The sequence below is a fragment of the Marmota monax genome, unplaced genomic scaffold (assembly GCF_021218885.2).
Source record: "Marmota monax isolate L192 unplaced genomic scaffold, Marmota_monax_Labrador192_F-V1.1 WCK01_AAM20220418_F8-fsc00072, whole genome shotgun sequence".
Lineage (NCBI taxonomy): Eukaryota > Metazoa > Chordata > Mammalia > Rodentia > Sciuridae > Marmota > Marmota monax.
The window spans coordinates 3,971,426-3,993,054 of NW_026692356.1; the positions used below are offsets into that span (position 1 = coordinate 3,971,426).

The window sequence follows — 21,629 nt, forward strand, 5'->3', positions numbered from 1 at the left end:
GCTCAGAAATGTGCCAGAGCAGTGATGAGCCTGCTCCCTCCGCTGCTTTTATCTTCATGCTGGAGCCCAGAGTGTGGGTTTCATAGTGACCTGGAGGGCAAGGACATGCAGTATAGAATATGAGGCCCAACTCTGAGTCCATCAGAAGGAACACCCAAAGAGTTGTTTTTTTTTTTTTTTTAAATTTTTCTTAGCTGATTGGAAAGATAAAACAACTAGTCTCTAAAATCTTTAATTTATTTAAATCACATAAAAGTATTCCAAAGCCATAGGCATGATTATTTCCCAATAGAATCAAGAAGATTTTCAGTGTAGAAAACATCTCATGGAGATTTGAAATGTTTCACCTGTCATAAGCAACCAGAATTGACTCAGCCTTAGAGGACATTGCAGCTAAGCATGGGTTGTGCATCCCTCCTCCATGTCTCAGCTGACCATCCCTCTGGATGGTGGACACGCTCCTGAACAGCACCCCATCCAGAGGGATGGTCCACCTGGGCACTCACTAACCTGCTACTAAGTCAGCACAGCATTTACTTGCCTTTGACCCTGTGGAACATGACTTTTAGTACAAGCTCACGCAGTGAAACCACTAGTAGTGTCGTAAAAGCAGCCTGTCTTCTGTTACAACCAAGAGGCAGCAGTGGTGGTCAAGGGTGGGGGTGAGGGCTAGGGGGCTTCTGAGTGCTGCCCACTGGGCTCACTCTCCCGCCATTCCTCTGTTCATGCTGGCTCAGTGTGTCCAGGTGGGTTTTCTTTTCTGGATAAAGGCCTTGATTCCCTCCTGTGCATCCCCCAGGGCCAGGTTGTCCACCATGGCCTGGGAGGTGAGGTGGTAGGCTGTACCAAGATCCTGGGTCAGCTGCTTGTAGAACATGGCCTTGCCCAGAGACATCACGGGGCGGCTCAAGGAGGCGATCTTCCTGGCTATTCGCATGGTCTCTTCCTCCAGCTGCTCTTCTGGCACGACTTTGCTGAGCAGCCCATGGAGCAAGGCCTGCTGAGCAGAGATGGGCTCCCCAGTGCAAAGCATCTCCAAGGCGACCTGAGGGAGGAAGCAGGCGAGGTCACGAAGGCACCCTTGGTACCCTGCTGCCACTTCAGGCCCCCTTTCCATTCCACTCTCTTGAGGCTGTTGCTCTCCTCGCTTAAACTACACCTCAGCCAGTTATCTGCTTCTCAAATGACATGTCATCCACCACCCCTGATGTTGTCAATACCCTGACTCCTGCCAGGGACGAGATCAGATCTTTCCAAGAGCAAAGAAAAGTAGCCAGGGAGGGGAAAGGACTCCGGTCCTGCACAGATCAGACCACTGACTCTCTCGGAGTCAGGAGATTCCACCTGCCTCTTTCAAGAGCCAAGCACAGGACAGTGGCCCATCTGATGGGAGGCCACTGCAAACATGCTGCAGAGAGGCCCATTACCTGCCACAAACCAATGCAGGGGGCGGTCTCCACCCGGAGACAATCCACAGGTGCTGTTACCTCTATATGACCCAAAAGAACACCCTCCAGTCGGGGAGAAGAGGGAAAGACATTTAAAGAAAACGTCTTCCAGGATCAGATGTAGAACCTAGCATGTCCTTAACTTGCAATCAGGTAAGAGGTGACAGGGACAGGATGGCTCTGCCCTCCCACAGCCCTTTCCACAGATGTCAAGGCTGTGGAAAGAGGGAGTACCCCTCACTCTCTGCCTGGTCTTCTATTCAACAGCCTGTCACAAACTGGACCTGGATCTGTAAGTCCTCCATAAAGAGGAGTCCCCAGGTGCAGGGGGCACAGCGCAGGGGAACCTTCCCCTCCCCACACTTTTCACTCCCTCTCTGGTAGCATCTTTGTTGTTCCTTAAACTCGCCAAGTGTGCGGTCACCTCAGGGTCCTGTTTTTGCTGTTCCCTGTGCCTGGACGTCCTCTCCCAGGTGTCCTCATGGCCTGAATCTTATCTCAGTCTCTGCTCGTGTATCGCCTTATCCATGACCCTCCAGGATCGCAACATTAGAATTGTCAGATAACCCCCAACACTGTCCCCCTTTCTGGCTCTATTTTTATCTTTCCTGCTTCTCATCATTTAGCGCACTGTATATTTTACATGCTTATTTGTTGATGGTTTATTTGTTGCTTTGCTAGCATGTAAACTTTGCTAGAACAGGAAATGTACTTATTTATTTCATAGTGTTCTAAATACTTGTGAAGGCAGGCAGCCAGGCAAGAGTTGGCTATTGGTGGCACTGAGGACACGCCAAAAAGGTGCTACCACTTCCACCTGGCTCTTTCTCTTAGGCTGCTTAGTCTGGGAACCTGGCCACACAGAGGGGTTGTGCTAAATGAGCCAGCTGACAACCCCCACTGAGGCTCAGCTGAGGGGCCGCCTCAATAGCACCTTCAGATGAGTCCCCCAGCAGAGGCCATGGCACTGTGGAGCAGAGATAAGCCTTGGTGGCTGAGCCCGTCCAAATTGCCAATTCATGAGCTAACCAAGTTATTGTTGTTTTGAGCTATGAAGTTGTGGGTGGCTTGTTGTGCAGTAATAGATAACTAGAATTGCTTGCTATATGAATTTAGGAACCATTGGCCTTTAGAGCAACCTTGGTGATAATGACATTGTGGGCCAGAGAAGTTTTTGTTGTGTGGAACTGTTCTGGGTATGTAGGCAGTTCAGCAACATCCCTGACATTTGCCTGCTAGTTGTGACAATTAAAAAAAAAATGTCTCCAGATATTGCCATGTGTCCCTGAGACCAGAACTGCTCCTGGTTTAGAACCACTGATATAGATGGTCTCTCTGTCATGAGACTATATTGGATCACCTAGGGATCAAGATTTGATGGAGAGGAGAGGCCAGAAACCTGGCCAGAGGGCCTCTTCTCTATTCAGTGCCCGTGGAATCCCCACCCACTGGACTGGCAGTCAGGGACAGGTGATGTTGGTGTAAAGTTAAGGCCGTGGACTAAATCCCAACTTCTACTCTTTCAGAGAGGTAATCTGTTGGAGGGAGTGGGAATGTGACACCGTACGTTGCTTCGGGCAGACGACCAGAAAGAGCACCATCAGGGATGCCTGTCTGAACCCCTGGCTGAACATGGAGCTAAAAACTGGGTCCTGCTATTAATGGCTACTGAACTTGACCCTGCTGAAGACACCCAGGGGGTCACAGCACCAGGAGCAGGACAACATTCTGCTCCATCTCTGCCCCAGATCCTTAAGTCAGCTGGGACCCAGAGTAGAAGTCAAAGTAGAAAATTGTCACTGCATAGCTCAGTGGCCTTTTTCCTTCATCGACACATGTGGCTCTTGAGGAATTCATGGGTACCACGTAATGGGAAGTGGCCACCTGAAAAATGCATGCCACAATGGAGAAAACTAACCAAACAACAAAGAACAAGAGCCGGTCAGGCCCTGAGTCCTTCATCACTTGGCATGACCAAGATCTCAAATGAGTTTCAAAGAGTAGTTGAGAATGGGATCAGAGCTGGGAGAGAAAATGGTAGCAGTGCCCCTTCCTGGCTGGCTCAGCAGAGGGCATTTATTCCTTCCCATGCAGTGGGAATGGCAGTTTGGGCTGACGATTTGTCCGTGGGCACTGTCCCCTTATCAGGCACCTTCTGGCAGATGCCCTTCTCAGTGACTCTTTTTCCTTTCATGTTGCTCTGCCTCCCCTGAGTCTCCCTTTCTCTCTGTTCACCTTGTCCAGGGCCCCACTGTGCCATTTTAAATCACCTGGCAGCCTCAGATATTGGAGATCGACAAGATTCCAGGTGTGCCAAGACAGTTTCAGTGCAAACCTTTGGAGTTCAAGCATGGGGCAGGCTGCAGGCAGGGGTCCACACCTGCTGGGTGCCCAGCCTCTGAAAGACCCTGGGGCAAATTGCTTGTCACCTCACACTTCCTCAACAGGAACCCGTGGGTACAAATGACTGTCTCCTAGGATTGTTGTGAAGAAGAGCTAACTGATGGTGACAGGGCACACTGTCACATCAAGTGCAATGGAGATGCTAGGAAAAATGGTTCATTTGGGCAAAACATGGATCAGAAGAAATCGTGATGATTTGCTTGCAGGAGACAAGTGCAACGGACTTGGCATGAACCATGTATATGAAGGAAGGTGACCGGCTTCTGTGAGGGGGAACTCGAATCACACGTCCTCTGGTTCATTCCTTCAACAATATCTGTATAGAGAACCTACTGTAGTCAAGTGCTGTGCTATGGACTGAGAGGTGGCCCCCTGCCAAGTTTATAAGTTGAAGCCCTATGTCCCAGCATGATGGTATTTGGAAATTTGGTCTAAAAGGAGGTAATACAGGTTAAACGAGGTCATAAGGAAGGAAGGGGTCCCTATATGATGGGATTGGTGTCCTTATGAGAAGAGACACCAAAGCTCACTCACTCTCCACCATATGGGGGGCACAGTGTGAAGGTGGTGTTTGTTATGGCAGCCAGAGCTAATCCACAGGAATGCTATATATATATCTTAATTCTGGAGCGACTCCAAAAACTTGCTTAAAACAGTGAAAATAGGGCTGGGGTCATGGCTCAGGGGTAGAGCACTTGTCTAGCATGTGTGAGGCACAGGGTTCGATTCTCAGCACTGCATATAAATAAATAAAGATCCATTGACAACTAAAAATAAAAATAAAAAAGTGAAAATAGCTAATAAATCTCTAAGTTGAATCACTTCCAGAGAAAGTGGAATTCTACCTCCTGGAGATGCAGGAATAGTGCAGAACCCTCATTTGTCAGGCAGAGAAAGTTCTGCTTACAGTAGAAGCAAGAATTCAACAATCTCTTACATTCTTTTCTGCATTAAAGATCCTAATGTTATTATAGGACCTCTAAAAGTAAACAAGCAGGAAATGAACTTGAGCTATTACATGAGGGATTTCAACTAAATAGAAAAACGATTTTCCCTCACCCTTCAATTAGCCAATTAGAGAAGGACAAGCAGCCAGACATACAGACTTCTGCCAGCCTGCAGTATTGTGATGATTAAAGGTAACAGATGTAAAACTCATGATGCAGTGCTGGGTGCTCAGTCAGTGCCCAATAAATGCAGCAGCTAATATGAATGTACTTATTCTAACTGTGAATTCCTATGACTCTCTGACGTTGGCTTCTAGGCACTGAAGTCCTGGAAAGGGGATGATTGTTTGAAGCAGGGGTGTCACGGGGCTCCCTTAAGTAACACAGCTGACAAGATTGTGTACTATAGCACCCTGGGTTATCTCTCCTCACACTGTGCATGGTGTCCTAGTCCATTCAGGCTGTTATAAGACAGAATACCATCAACTGGGAAGTTCATCAGCCACAGAAATTTATTTTTCACAATTCTGGAAGCTGGAAAATCCAAGATCAAGTTAAAATCAGACTTGGGGTCCTGTGAGAACCTTCCAGGTTCATAGACTGATATTTTCTCCCTATGTCCTCATGGGGAAAATGGGCAGGACAGCTGTGTGGGGCCCCTTTTATAAGGGCACTAACCCCATTCATGAGGGCCCCACCATCGTGACCTCAACACCTCCCAAAGCCTCACCTTCTAAGGCGATCATCACTTTGGCGATCAGGTTTCATCGTAAGAAGTTGGGGGAACAGGAGCATTCAGACCATAGCGCTTGTCTCCCAGGATGCAAGGTGGCAGGGAGGAAGTGAGCACTGGAGGAAAGGGGAGGGGAAACAGAGCAGAACCCACAGGTGTGCACACGTGTTCCCGCTCACCCACAGCACTGGCAGTGCCAGTGCATAGGAGCCACCAGGAGGCAAGCTCCAGAGAAGAAGCATTCCCAGTGGAGGGTCATGGGCCTAACCCAACTGGGAACACAAGAAGCGTTCCTGAAACTCTTCTAGGAGCTCTTGAGCTGCATGTTCTCTAAGGCTGTACCTCCCAAGCCCTGATGTCCCTACCAGTCACTGCTAATCTGCAGTCCGTCTGCAGCAGGCCTGAGATGCTGCCTACCTCAGGCTTTCTGCTGAGCAGTAACAGACAGCGGCAGAGAGCCAACACTCTTTCCTGCTTGGAAATTCTACCCTGTTCCCATTAGACTCTTAGGAAATCAGATTCTACAGACACATGAAATTAAAATGCATAAACGGTTGGAAGCAAGGGCTCCTACCATGGTGAAAGGACTGGTTTGGGAAGTGATTTTTGGTTTTCCTCTTGCTCTCCGGGGATAACTGACTGTGTATTTATGAATGAGGCCTGCCCTGACTGGGGAGGGCAACAGCTGTACCAGGCTGGGTACCCATATGGCTCAATGAAGAGGCATTATTTAACTCATGCCAAAGGAGAGAAGCACTTCACAAATGAGCAAGATCATTCATGCCCAGACTCAGTCTGGTTTGACCACAAGGGCAGTTAGTTCACAGTCTAGGACACAGCCAAGCAGGTTCCCAGAGTGACCAGCAGAGGGCACTAGTCAACCACACATGTCCTCAGCCTGTGTGAAAAGGGTTGGGACTTCCAGTCCAGTCCAATTTGCAAAAGCACCTGCTCCCTACCTGAGAAGGAACAGAGGGACTTACACACTTGCTTCACAGACCTGTGTGTAATGTGCTAGCATGAGTGCAATCAAGAAAAGATGATAGTGCTTTTCGCTGGGTTTAGATTTTTTCGGTCAGGCTTAGTTGTTTTTTTTTTTTTAATATTTATTTTTTAGTTGTAAGTGGACACATACTTTTATTTTATTTTATTTTTTTATGTGGTGCTGAGGATCGAACCCAATGCCCCACGCATGCTAGGAGAGCTCTCTGCCACTGAGCTACAGCCCCAGGCTTATATTTTATGAATCCCAAATGTTTCTTCCTAAAGCAGGACACACATGCCACCTCTGCAGATCCAGAAACCTGGCAAAGGTCTTACGTTCTGACTGTTCCTCCTAAAAATTCCCTCTATCAATACTGCAATAATCACTAATGAGCCATTTCTGCTCATTAGTGTTGACCCCAAATCATATTCCAGATTCATGCCCCCAAGTAGTCCAGTATTAATGAGTCCATTGTGACAGGACTATGAACTGTTTTCAGCTGCTGATTAGGGAAAAAAAAAACACAAAAAAACTGAGGTTTTGAGTCAAGTGACTCAGAAGCCTTCTGGGGGTCAGAGCACAAGACCCAGAATCTGAGTTAGACAATTCAGGAGATTCTTTGCCCCATCCTCTGGGAGGCCTGGCTCTTTGACCAAACTGTCTCTGGGAGGGAAAAGCCACCTTGATTCTTACAACCTCCCTGTACCTTCATCTGTCACACTGGACAACTGTACAATGAGGTTCTGAGAACTGGGCTTCCTGGGATCGTAAGTCCTACCTTTTTTTTTTTTTTGTTACATTTACCCCTCTATCTTCTCAAAAACTAATTTAAAATTTCATTAATATGATACAGTGTTAAGTTTCTAATAAGCCTTGATTTCAAAAGTTTATTTTAAGAAAAAATGGTTTTTTTATCCTGACACTATGACTGATTTAAAGGTTTCAAATGCTTTACCATGGAACCTTCCAGCAAGTCAGGTGTTGAAGAGGATGCACAGCTACCTGGCAGTACACCTGCTTTTTGGTATGCAAAGTCTTCATGATTTGATTTGCAGCTAGAATATAGTTAATTAGTGAGCTCTGTCAATAGATTTGCAATACATCTTAATTTAACACACTGGCAAGAAGTAGCAACCTCAAAAACACTTAGTGAATGAATATCTATACATTTAGAGAAAACATTGATCTTGACAGAATAAAAAAGTCCCATTGTTGGAGGACATTTTAGCAAGCTATCACCTTTTGCAGTGTGGATCCCACTTCCTGGTAATTTTCTAAGGTGTACATGCTTGTGGGTATCTGTTTTCATAATCTGCTCATAAACACACATCTCTATAAAAACTCATAAGGAGGCAATATAGAAGAAAGGAGTGTTCCCTAATTTTCTTGGCCTTATTTGATTGATTCCTCTTGGGTCTCATTTCTTTTGAGCCTGAGGTATGTCAGCAGTTGCTAATTTTGTAGTTGTTGCTAGAATAGATAATATATTCTAGAAAGCAATCTAGTTCCTTACTTGCCATATTTATGACTTTGCCCCCCTTTTATAGATTTCCAACTGAGAATGAGGATGCACTTCTCCTAGAACAAAGGCATTGTGGGTATACACGTAAGGGATGCTCAGTAAATATTATTTTATGATATTTTCAGGAAGGAAGAAAGCTTTGAGGTGAAAATGGACTTCACTGTAGTCAGCAAAGAAAAGACAACTTTATAACATGTCCCCTTCTCAGACAGATTCAACACACCATGCACAGGATATTCATGTTCCTGAAATGCAACCACAGTTAACTAGATACACTCAGTAAATCATCTACTGGATCCTTTCTGGAACAAGAAAGGTTGTCCACATGTGGCTGACTAGTGACACCATTCCAGCCTCTTGATTCTGGAAGTATATAGGCACGCTATGGTATTTCATGGTCAACCATTCAGTGCAATGAAACGCAGCCTCCACTGCATTTCAAATAAAATTACAAAAATAATGTCTGTGCAAGGAAAACAAACAAACTGAAAAACCTAACTAGTCATACTGAGGGGCATGTAAGATTGAAATGTGGTAAACTCACAAATTGATATCCAGTGTGAGAAGCTACGGAGGAGCAAGCAGTCGCCTCTCCCTCTCTGACATTATAAGGAACACTTGGCACATCCAGCCAAAGAGCCTTTGGGCAGAATATCCTGATACAATTAGTACTTTTTATAAGCTAATTCTCACAGGGCTAGAGAAAAAATTAGAAAGAGGTCAGAAGATGAGTTACCTTTCTGGGCACTGCTCTCCCCAAGGCGACCCCAGGGGTGGAGCAGAAGAGCCCCACGTTCACCCCTGGAGTGGCGAAAGAGGACTTGTCGCTGGCCACGGCAATGTCGCAGCTGGCAACCAGCTGACAACCGGCCGCTGTGGCCAAGCCATTGATCATGGCAATGATGGGGACCGGGTGGTTCCGGATCAGCATCATGACCTGCAGAAGGAGACACACCCACTTCACTTGCATGCAGAGTCAGGAGCCACGTTAATACCTGTTATTTTATATGACTTTTCTGTTTCCAGAACAATTTTCATATGATTCTATGCAAAAAAGAATGAGAGCACTAACTTGTACTAGATATCCACGCTGAAGCATCTTTTGGTCTTTCTGGGAGCTCCATGTGGAAGGAACCCCATTTGGTAGCAAGGACATGAAGCTCAGAGGGTGGAAATCACTTGGCTCAGGCCAGTGAGGGGAGTGGAAGCCACGGGCTGAGCCCAGCTCTGTGAGGGGGTCCCCTCCGCCTTCTTCCCCAGCACTCCCACTAAAAACAGTGTGGATTTTTGTCTCTGGGGAACAAACAAAAGCTTTCACAAATAGTTCTGTTCTCCCTGTGCCTGTGTGAAGCCCCTGTGTTAAAAGTCTGAAACTGGTATTTGGTGCTTCCTTGAAAAATTAAGGTGGAAAAGGACTTGAAGGCAATTTCCTTAGTAATTACTTCTCAAATTACCACCATGAATGCTCTCTCAGTTCTATTAAAATGGGAGAAGGGGACACCCCGCTGTCATCAAAATAAACAAAATTCTTGAAACAGCCATTGGCACCGAGAGGGGAGACCAAAGTGTGCTCATGTGACCTTCACCGCATAAATTGCCAGAACTTTAACTTATTTTTGCAGCTTATTTTTTTCTTGATGCTCTAAACAGATTGTGTTGCTATGGCAACTTCAATTTCTAAATCATTGCTCTTTGAACCTTGGCAGAGAGGAAGGGAAGAGAGGAACCAAATCTGGGTTTTTCCCCAAGGCGGCAATTCAAAGAAAAATGACCTTCATGATTTGAAGATTTTTGCTTAGGAAACTTATTTTTTTATATTCATAAACATTTGAAATTGGATAGCTTTTTTTTCTAAAATAACCAGTGACACAGGCGCTGAGTAATGACATTTTGATCAGGTACAGACTGTGTATAGGACCGTGGTCCCATAAGGTAGAAATAGAGGGGCTGGGGTTGTGGCTCAGTGGTGGAGCGCTTGTCTAGTGTGTGTGAGGCATTGGGTTTGATCCTCAGCACCACATATAAACAAACAAACAAATAAATAAATAAAGGTATTGCATCCATCTACAACTAAAAATATATATTTTTAAAAAGATATTAATGGAGCTGGGAAATTCCTGTCATCTGGTGACCCCGTAGCTATCATAACACCATAGTGCAAAGCACTGCTCATGAGTCTGGGGTGATGCTGGGGTCAGCTGGCCTACTGCACTACATATGCTAAGGAAGCACTGCACACAGAATTGGGCACAGTACATAATGCTTGGCAAAGACAAAAAACAGCTGCTATTGCTCGATGTTCAGTATACACACTTTAAAAATTATGTTTGGTGCTGATGATAGAACCTGGGGCTTTGTGCATGCTAAGAACGTGGTCTACCACTGAGTGTGTCCCCAGCTCCCAGTTGTACTCTTTTATTAGTATTTTAGAGTGCACTCCTCCTATTTTTTAAAAAGCAAATTTACAGTAAAACTATATGCTACGTTACATAGGTGGCAGCCTCATGCACCTTGAGGTTATCTCGTCTCTTGTGCTTGATTAGTCTTGTGCCATTTTACTTTTCATGGTCTTGGGTGCAATGGGCTGTACCATACCTATACGCCACATAGCCTGGGTGGACAGTGGGCTATGTGTCTAGGATTGTGCAAGTTCACTCTACGATGTCAGTCCAATGGTGAGATCACCTAACAGCACATTTCTCAGATCTGTCCCCATCATGAAATGATACACTACTATATTTAAGGCTAGCACATCATATTTCATAGTAGTCTTTTTTTAACCTTTTTTTGGGGGGGTCATTTTTTAGAGAATCTGCTAGATACTAATAACTAATCTTCCCATAAATATGCATGCATGCACATACACACATACCTGTACACAAAACTGCTCATGAGTTGAGCAGGGTCGTGCACTTTAGAAAAAGGGTGGGGGTGGGCTTGTGATGAACTCATTCCCATGAACTGGAATAATGAAGGAAAGAATTCATAAGACCTTCTAAAGTCTTGCTGCCAAGAAAAGAAGTTTTGTTTAGTTCTGAATTTTGTTGTTCTCTTGTCCAGGAGTTACTTGTGAAAAGCCAGTCAATTGGGTTTAGAGTAGGCTCCTGTCTGCCATCTGTGAAGGACCAGGATTTCAGAAACTGGATAGAGAAATACTTGGGTTATATGGTCCATATTCAACAACATTAAAAATGCTTATACATTTGAACTAGGGATTATACTTCTAAGATAATAGGTATAAAGCTCCGAGGTCAAACATGCTCACCAAATCATTATTTTACAATAGGAAAAAAACCTTTTAAGTAATACAACTATATGAAAATAAGTAAATGGCTGCTATCATTGGGATGAGTGTCCCCCAAGAGTCCATTATTTAAAGGTTTGGTCCTGTGGCTGGGGTGGTGGCTCAGTGGTAGAGTGCTTGCTTAGCATGTGTGAGGCACTGGGTTTGATTCTCAGGATTGCATATAAAAAACCATAAAATAAAAGTCCATTGAAAACTTAAGAAAAAAAAAACAGTTTGGTGCTCAGGTGGTGCCGTTGGGAGGGGAGAGGACCTGTGAGAGGGAGGCCCTTGTGGGAAGTCATTGGTGGCACGCCCTCAAAAGGACTATAGAACCCTGATCTCTTTCTCGTTCTTTGCTTCATGACTCCTCATGTGATCGGTTTGTTCTGACACAAATTCCCTGCCACTGCCACCCAGCGTCCTCATCAAAGGCCCAAAGCAATGGACTTGAATTTCCAGAACCAGGAGGTAAACAAACCTTTTCTCTTAATAAGTTAATTGCCTTAAGTATTCAATTATAGTACTACAAAGTGACGAAAACAGTGGCTATGTAAACTCAACTAAATCCACTTAACAGAATGCAGCATTGTCGGTGGTGATGGTTAATTATTTTCTAAGGGAAACACCAGCTTGGCCATCCGGGCTCATGTAGTGGTCTGGAGGCAGCCTCCTGGAATGGGAGGCCCTATCTATCTGTCACTTACTTTCTGCCTAATCCTGGATGAATCACCTAACCCTTCAATTTTCACATCTGCAAAATCAGGATAATATCAGTACCAACCATATGAAACATGGTGATTATATAAATTAATATGTCTAGAGTACTCCAAATATTACCTGAAACATTCAGTTCTTTTTTTTTCCTGTTCTTTTTTTGTAGTTGTAGATGGACAGCATGCCTTTTATTTTATTATTTATTTTTATATAGTGCTAAGGACCCAACCCAGTGCCTCATACATGCTAGGCAAGTGCTCTACCACTGAGCCCCAGCCCCAGCCCTGGAACATTACAATACACAATTATATACTCTAATCACACCTATATGTGATTATTCAAACAAATAGGTACATAGGGAAAAGTATTAAAAATAAATGCAGCAAAATATTAGTTACAGGGGCTGGGGTTGTGGCTCAGTGGTAGGGCACTTGCCTAGCATGTGTGAGGCACTGGGTTTGATTCTCAGCACAGCATATAAATAAATGAATAAAATAAAGGTCCAACTAAAAAAGAAAAACACATAAAATATTAGTTACAGTTTTCTCTAGGTAGTATGATTATTGGGACAGAATGAATTCGGTATTTCATTGTTCAGTTCATGCATGAAAAAATTTGATTTTGGAAATGGCATTAGTAATTTATTTTTTTTCTTTGTTTTTCTAAATTTTCCAAAATTTTCTGTAATGAATACTTATAATTTTTATAATTAGAAATATTTTAAATAAAGTTAGAAGGCAAAGGGAACCTAGATAATAAGTAAAGATAATCAAACTCTTGGTCATCAGTTATACCTATGCTCTCACCTTCCAGAAGTAAGTACTGGTTTGGGTTCTACTTTAGAATGTGACATGATGTGCAGGCTGGCCCACCTGCGTTTAAAAGCACTATTAAGAGTTCCAAGTTATTTAGAAAAATGAGAGACTTTGTCCCACTGTCATTTCACTGATGGTGTGTAAGAAGAAAGAGAAGCATCTCCCTGAGGATGAAGTTTCCGTCAAATTTCAACAGGCATAAGAAGAAAGACTGATGATAAGCCTCTTGGGTGAGCCATCAGTGCTCCAGAAGGTCACTTTAGCTATTCTGTAACCAGGTTCTTCTTATTCTCCTTCTTAATTTGCCCTCCTCTTAATTTGTAAATAATTAACCATCATAGAGCACTTGGGGTCTGTAACAAATTTCCTAGAGTTTTTAGATGGCAAGCTAATTCAGATGCCTCTATCTTCCTTTCTAAAATCAAATTTTCTCGTGCATGAATTGAACAATGAAATATCGAGCTCATTCTGTTCCAATCTGCTTGTTGATTACACTTGGAAATTGAAAACTTGCACAAGTTCGTCGTGCTCGTATTTATTCAAGACGATCTGAATTTCTTAGAGATTGTGTTAAAGAAATCAATTCCATAGAACTCCTATTTCACTTTTAGGGCTAGGTCCCATTTATGTGTTGTCTTTCCCAGCGAGCCAGAGGCAGCCATAGAGTGGAAGCTTCCAAGAAACCGTCTTGGACTTGATCCTCTGAAGAAGCCCTGGCTGCTTCCCATGAGGCCCTTTGCCAACTTGTTCAGATCTCAGCTCATTGACATACTGCAGCAGAGTGATAAAAGCTGTCCCTTTAGGGAGGGCAGGAGGTGCTCCTGGTTCTCTTAATGTGTTTTAATTTTAACCACACACACAGGGTACTAGTAGAAGACTACTTTTTAGTCTGGGCACTGTGGTGCATGCCTGAAATCCCAGTGGCTTGGGAGGCTGAGGCAAGAGGATTGCTAGTTCAAAGCCAGCCTCAGCAGCTTGGTGAGGCCCTAAGCAACTCAGTGAGATCCTGTCTTTAAATAAAATGCAAAATAGGACTGGGGATGTAGCTCAGTGGTCCAGTGCCCCTGAGTTCAATACCCAGTACCAAAAAAAAAAAAAAAAAAAAAAAAAAAAAGAGAGAGAGAGAGAGAGAGAGAGAAAAGAAAAAGAAAATATCAAGATATCAAGTGTTGGCAAACTGTTGCATAAACATTAATAACATAGCAAACAAAAGCCTCAGTCCAAGCCCTAGCTTGCTTCCGCCTCCCCATGAAGCTTCAGGTAAACCACTTTTCCAGTTTGTCCTTCCATGAAATGAGAAAAGTATAATCTGATCTGCTGTGGGTTTCTGGAAGGACAAAGAAAACCAATGGTTGTCAAGAACGTGTCTATAACTCCTTCCTCTTTGCCTCTGTCTTGTCTGCATGGTAGCTGGCATTAAATATTAGTTGAATCATTAACCACCAAATAAACCAACATGTGAAGGAAAGATTAAGTTATCTCAGAGTCAGGTGATGGAATGTTTCACATGTCCTGCTTCCCAAGTAGACTTGCCAGTGTCAGTCTGGCAGGACCCTTTTCCTCTCTATATTTTCCTTAGTATTATGCTTGAAGTAGCATAAGTAAATGCTCATGAAACAAACAATGTGTTATCTAAAGTTGGATTCTATATTCAATTTTTTATTATCCAAGGGTTGAATTAACACATTTATAAATCAACCAAAGTTTTTTTTTTTTTAAAAAAAAACCCCTTTTCTTCCTCTAGTTATTGGCAATTTTTCTCCTTAATATGGTAAAAGGAGCAGAAAACAAGTAAAATTGAAGAGGTTAATTTTCCTCCGAGGCAGTGGTGATTATAAAGATTGGTTAATTTATTTAAACAATTATTATCATTTCTAGTTACAAATATTCTCTTTCCCATTAACAGGGTTGTTTTAATTTAAACATTTTAAAATTATCATTGCTTTAGGTCCTTCCTCCCTAAAGATGTACATTCTTATTCTTCCCTCTTGCTCAAAACCTGGACACCAAGGCACTTGCTCACGGTGCTGGACCTGGCTACAAAGAACCATTGGGTAATTTATTTTCTTTGGCACATAAAACCAGTAGCAAATTATGGTCACTTCTTAAAAGTATAATCCAAATAATTGCTGGGATGAAGGATTCACCGGTGACCGTGGTGGACAGGTTTCCTAGATAAAATCTGATCTGTAAACAAGGAGGCTGACCCAGGGTCTCAGGTTTGCAATGTCCACGCTTACCCTGGCTTACCTCAGAACAGATCCGAAACACTTCCACGTGATGATCATGGCCTTGCTCTTCTGTTAATTCCCTTAAATCATGACCAGAGGAAAACACAGGGCCCTCAGCTGTAAATGTTTCCAAGTGAGAAAAGAAAAGATGTCAACAGCAGGGGCAGATCACTCACTCATTTATCTACTCAGCAACTTTAATAACCAATCATATCTATGCAGAGAAAATGGCACAAGTTTAATAAGAATACTCTCGGGGCATGTGGAAAGTTACAGCCAGAATACTGTGATGGAAACACAAAGTGAAAGGTTTTGGTGACCAAGGGGAAGGCACTTATTTATTTATTTTCAGTACTGGGGATTGAATCCAAGGGTGCTCTTTCCCTGAGCTACATCCCCAGTCCATTTTTTCTTTTGAGGCAGGGTCTTGCTAAATTGCTGAGGCTGGCCTCAAACTTTCGATCCTCCTGCCCTAGCCTCTGGAATGGCTGGAATTACAGAAGTGCACCACAGTGCCTGGTAGGAAGGTACTTATAACAGAGATAACTGTCCCTCCAGTGTCCGGCTTCTGTTTTTGGACTCCATCTCGCCTGAGTGAACCAACTCACACAGGTCCTTGAAAACCACCATACCTTAGAAAATGTGCTTGTCATTTAGCATACAGGTGAAGGACACTCACAGGGGTTGAATCAGGAAGGTCAGAGTGTGAAAAAAGCTTGGGAACCATCTGGCTCAAGCTCTTTGTTTTACGGAGGGAGTGGAGGAGGTGGCTGCCCCCACTGTCATCTGCAACAAAATGCCATTCTACAGGTCAGCGGTGAACACTTTCTCATATTGATTGCCCTTTGGTTGTGGTTATTTGGACAGGCAATATATCACCTTTCCATGGGGGAGAAAGTAGTGTAGTTAAGAAGTTAGTGGCCATTTCTGCATCCAGGTTATACCTCACTCGGGTGCTGGATTCTACTAGTTCTAATTTTGTTTTCCTTCACCATATAAAACAGCTGAAAATTTCTATTTGGCCATTGCTAAGAAGGTAACATTTGGAGTATCTGCCTCCAGAAATATGATTCTTGATTTACAAAACAGACAAACAAAGCATCATAGAGCATTATCGTTATATTTTTCTGGAGTTCTTCCTTTGATTTTTTTTTTTTTGTACCAGAGATTGAACTCAGGGGGGCTTAACCACTGAGCCACATCTCCAACTCTTTTTAAAATTTTAGACAAGGTCTCACTAAGTTGTTGAGGCTGGCTTCAAACTTGCAGTCCTCCTGCCTCAGCCTCCCAAAGGGCTGAGATTATAGACATGCACCATTGCTCCTGACTTGGGGTTCTTCAAAATGCTGACATTACTGTTATTTGTACCACCATCAGCATCACATAAGAAGATAACTCTGTAAAAACTCCTACTGGAAAAAAAGCAAGGGAAGAAAGAGATGAGCAAATTGCAGCATGCTTTCTGGGACCATTAAAGATGACCCTGTGGATATTGGGTACAAGGCTTGGTAAGAACGGAAAAGACAAATATATCAAATGTTTGAACAACCAGGTCCTAGCTGACTGTGATTCACCAGAAGGATTAATGATTAAATTCATTTTGTAAAGTCCATGAAGAAATTGATTCTCTGATTTTTTTTTTTTTTAGTTGTTAGGGAAGAAACCCAGGACCTCATGCATGCTAGGTAAACAGTCCACCACTGAGCTATAGTGCCAGTTCTGATTTGATAGGAAGACCAGCATAGCAAAGTCCCACAATGCTTAGTATTTACTAAAGAGGAAAAAACACCTGTTTTCACTGAACAGGAATCTTTGCTACAAATTTCACACTAATAGTGTTAGGACCAAGTCCCCAGGTACTCAAGCATTTTCCACATCAAATATCTTTCAAAGGAACTTCAAAAACAATTCTCCAGTTAAGTAGGGAATGCCCTAGTTAACCAAAAAATCTTAAGGCACCTCCTCTGGGCACCGTGGGCCACTAAGGACAGACAAATACCTGAAATGATAATGACTTTCAGATCTTTGCTTTCAGCTTCATGAAGAATGTCATTTTGGAGAGATTTCAGCATTTCAAGTGACAGTGCATTCCTCTTCTTTGGATTGCTCAAGACAATATTCCTGTGAAACACATTTTATAATCCCTGGGTCATGCACCAGTCAGAACAAGTGAGGACCCCTGTGATTCCTTTCTAATTTGGGAGCTTTTAAAATCCAAGGGAAAAAAAGAAGTTTTGATGCTTAGTGCCAATTTTGTGTCTGTCAGCTCTCTGGAGTTACAGCTAAGTCAAAACAAAACAAAGACTTCCTGAATTGCAGGCTGGTTTTTCTCCCTCACCCCTTGATTTGTTTCTCCTTTCCCCCACATTTGCTGTCAGAAACAGGACTGCCACCTCCACAGAAGGGGCAAGTCACAACAATTCCAAACTCATCTCCGCCCATGGAGGATGTGAGTTTGGTATGACAGTGACAGCAGCCCGAGAAATGTGACAAACAGTGCCTACCTTCAACTTATTTCCTGGTGCTGTTCTTCACAATAAGGTTAGGAAAGGAGCCAAGAATGAAAATGCTCCCCAAACTCCTCCCACTCATCCCAAAGAAAAGGCAGCTGAGGTGCCACCGCCAATATGCACATACGAATGACAGCGATTTTTAAAAATCTGTCTGACAGTGGCGTCCCATAATTCTGCAAAATAATTTGCATTGTCTGAGAATGGGATAATGTATGTAGGAAAAAGAAAACCTACCAGAAGAGGGTGGACATTTCACTTCACAAAAAGCTGGCATTCAGAGGGGCTGTTTGCAATTTGAAAATATCGCACATGCTGAATAAAACAACCTGTATCATTTCCTTCCATGGAAATGTCTTTATTTTTTGCTCTTATAAGAAACGGGCAATGAATCAAACACGAGATTATTGTTACATATTTTAAATTTCCTATCAGTCTCCACCTACACATGCTTTCTGCCTTCCTTATTCTGTTTTGAATCTGATATTCCCATTGCTATGCAGTCAACTTGGCTTCTCCAGAAATAGCATTCTGTGCCATAGCATTTTGGAAAGCAACTTTGATGACTGAATTTATTTCAAGGCAGTGACCATTTTCTTTGGAATACCATTTCAGTTTTGCTGCAGTTCTCAGGTGGCTGTGATATTGTTTTCTTTCTCAAAAAGATATTCTCCCATATGTACAAAGATTACAACTGATCTGCTGATAGACTTCCAGACCTATATTTGGGGTAGTGGTAGCGGAGAGCTGCTTATTACGTTCCAATGGAATAACGAGTGTGCTCACTGTAATACATACAAAAAGCTGCCATCCCACTGGTGACACATGCTTAAATTAAATTCTAAGGCCTTAGGCAAAATTGTGCAGAAAGATTCCAGTCTGAATGCCCTTGCTGTATGCACCGTAGTATCGGTTCCCGAGTGTCCCATTAATCCTTTGTGCACACATTACACACACTGTCAGAGTGTTCTAAATTGTGAAGTTCAACCAAGTTGAAAAGTGTTCCCACCACTCCACTGAAAATCTTCTCACTGGTCATCTCCTAATTGCCAGAAGCAAACTCGCTGGCCATCTGGATCACTTTCTCTTCCTGGAAATATTCCTTCTTTTCTGTGGGTTTTTAATTTCTAATTTTTTTTTATTAGGTCCTTCTCTGGCCAACCCCTGTTGACTACTTTCACAAGCACTTAGCCTTCAGTTATCCCCTAAATGCTGGCAATCCTGAGTTCCATCCTTTGCCCTCTTGCTCTATAGGGTCTTGCCAGGCAATTTCATCAATGACCTTGACTTCAGCTGCTCCATCTATGCTGACAGCTCCCAGTCATTAGCCCTAGTTCAGCCCTCTCTCTAGAAGCCAAGATATGCATGTTCACTCAGATGTCTACTAGACAGCTCCACCTAGGTATTCCTGGGGCATCTTCCTCTCACTCCTGGACTTGCCCCTCTTCTCTTTCTCTTATCTCAGTGCTGCTGCTCAATTGCCCAAGCCAGAACCTGAAAGTCATTCTAGACTTCTGTCCTTTCCTTACTCTACCAGCCACCAAACCCTGTTCATAATATCTCCTAAAAATCTTACCATTCCGAACTCTCCCAGTGGCCGTCTTGGTTCAAAGCATCTGATGCCTCACATAAAAAGCGTCACCTACACCACCAAATCTACAAGGAAATTTCTTTCAGAATGAGTCACCACCAGGACATGCAACATAAATGTAGAGGCAAGAGCTATAAATGTCTGGATGATCTGCTGAAGATCATTGCTATAAACCACAGGAAGATCTGTGAAGTGAGGAACAGTCATGTCCACACATAGGAGACACTCAATAAATGTCAAATGAATTAGTGACAAAACTGCGTGTATGGCTTTCATAGCAATTCCATCAATCACAGTGGACTGACAACACATTGGCTCAGTGTCATTTCTCCATTAGATATGTAAAAATGTTGGGAACACAGAAGCAGCAGAGGGAATTCTGTCTGATTCCTGGTGATCCAACCTCCTGGCAAGTGGCCTTGAACAAGCAGTCACCTCTCTGAAAGTTGACTTCACTGTTAAACAGTTGTAATGTTATCTACCTTGCAGACCCTTGTAAAAATTAGGGATAAGGAATGCAGAGTGCCTGGTACAACACTCCATTCATAGTTGGCTCTTACTACCTGATGGCAGTATTGCCGTGAGGCACAGTTTTGAAAAGGGGCCGTTGAGGTGACCAAGTTGGTTGGGCCCACTAACAGTACCTAACACTACCGCTTTGACACTTGATTTGGGGTTTCCTTCCTAATATATGATTCCTAGAAATTATGATAGATTGCTCTAATCACTTCCCTTTCAGATTCATGTTTAATTCTGGAGAACTCAATCAGTACTTTCTTGTTAACTGGTTGCCATTACAGAAGTCAGGCTCCTGATCAGATATCTCCAGATGTATAGCAGCAGGACTGCCCTTAGAAACAGGAAAAAAGATCCTGTGTGGGCCTTGCACTTTGGAACACTGCTCTGGTCTTCTTCTGGCAATGTTCCTATTTGTCCCTACTAAGGGACAAGGAGTCCACAGGGCATGGGGTCACTCCCCTTCCTAGCCCCCCAACAGTTATAGAGATTCTAGAATTCCCTGCCCCTGTGCTGGGTTCCCCTAAGCCCAAGGATGATCAAGAACAATCATGTGCAGGAAGTGAGGGGATGGAGAGAATATGGGCATGCTGGCCCTGGAGATCTGAGACCCCTGGCAGGGCAGCAGGGCAGGGATGGAGGAAATGTAGGGGTGCAAGGAGCTGGGAAGAACTAGAAAAAGCCACAGGCCAGCAGTGACTCTCCACTCCGAGGGGGGAACACCTAGGAGTCTGAGGATTATAAATTCAAACACTGCCGTCCATGTCTGAAGGGATACTTGTCAGGGTGGGAGAATAAAAACACTTAAACAGCTTGATTTGAAACTTTAAAATTTTGAAACTTGCCTCCTTTTGTTTAGGGTCAGGACTGCACAATCTGTACTGCTCCACTGTCTAGTTGGCAGTTTGTGCACAGAAATGTCGGTGAGGTTTTTAGGCTTGTTGCTCAAAAGGGCAGCGCTCAGACCGGTGTATCCTTTATACTCTTTGGCCTGCTTTCGTCTCAGCACTTATGGGCGAGGGCTCAGGAGCCACTCAACTTAGTCTACCGTCACCCCGGAGCCAGGCCAAGCTTGTGAGGGTCCCGAGCCCTCTTGTGAAGGGCTTTCTCGAAGGCCCTGGCAGCGGTGGGCGCACTCAGAGCTGGCAAACCAGCCCTAGCGTGGCGAGGCCGTCCCGGGCTGTCCATTTACGTCACTCCCGCGTGTGTCTCGCTAGCGTGCCCAGGCAAGGGACAGTAATAAACTCAGTATGTAAGCAGGGATTCCTCCCCCAAGGAGATTTATCGGCCAGATTCGGCGGTGACGGACAATCGCCGGGTCAGTGGCGGCGAGGGTAGACCTGGCTGCCTGCCCAGCGCTCGGCGGACTCAGCGGGTGCCTGCTCTGCTCTGCTCTCCGGAGTCCTGGCCCCCAGCCCCCCGGGAGAGCCCCGTGCACGGCCCGCGGGCTGACCTGATGCCGTCCCGCTGCCGCGCGCTGGTGAGCCGCGGCTCGGACTCTGGCGGCCCGGTTGCCGCCAGCCCCCGGCTGCAGAAGCCAGCAGCGTGCAGGGTCCACGCGCGGCGCAGGAGCCAGCCGGGCCCCTTCACCCCGAAGGCCCATAGGCCGGCGACGAGGGCCATGGCAGCCAGAGAGCGGCCTGAGAGGCCACAGAAGATACGTGTCCAGGGGTGCAAGCTGCGACTCGGCAGGCGACGGGCGAGACCCTAGCGGGACCAACAGGCTAAGCCCAGGCCTTGCCGTTATTCCACTCTCAGGCTGGACTCCGCACCGTCCCGCCCCAGGCCGCCCGCCCTCTGGCACCCGCCGCGCCTGCCACCCCTGTCACTGGGCCCCCAGGATGCCCCGCCTCCAGGCGCCCGTAGTCCCTCCCGCCCCGCCCCAGGATGCCCAGCCCCGGGACGCCCCACCCCCGGAATGCCCCGCC

At 44.6% G+C, this 21,629-nt stretch overlaps 1 protein-coding gene and 1 long non-coding RNA gene across 2 annotated transcripts; one reads left to right on the forward strand and one right to left on the reverse strand.

The window, feature by feature from the left end:
- Positions 1-219: 219 nt before the first annotated feature.
- Echdc3 (enoyl-CoA hydratase domain containing 3) lies at positions 220-21,509 on the reverse strand. Its single transcript, XM_046442334.2, has 5 exons — positions 21,155-21,509; positions 17,084-17,205; positions 15,104-15,201; positions 8,775-8,975; positions 220-1,045 (listed from the first exon to the last, which is right to left on the reverse strand). The coding sequence occupies exons 1-5, from the start codon at positions 21,322-21,324 to the stop codon at positions 734-736; spliced, it is 903 nt and encodes a 300-aa protein (XP_046298290.1). The 5' UTR covers positions 21,325-21,509; the 3' UTR covers positions 220-733.
- Positions 11,685-16,694, forward strand: LOC124091317 (uncharacterized). The gene is made up of 3 exons (XR_006851324.2): positions 11,685-11,792; positions 14,802-14,907; positions 16,462-16,694. It is a non-coding gene; the product is annotated as an uncharacterized LOC124091317 (long non-coding RNA).
- Positions 21,510-21,629: the final 120 nt, after the last annotated feature.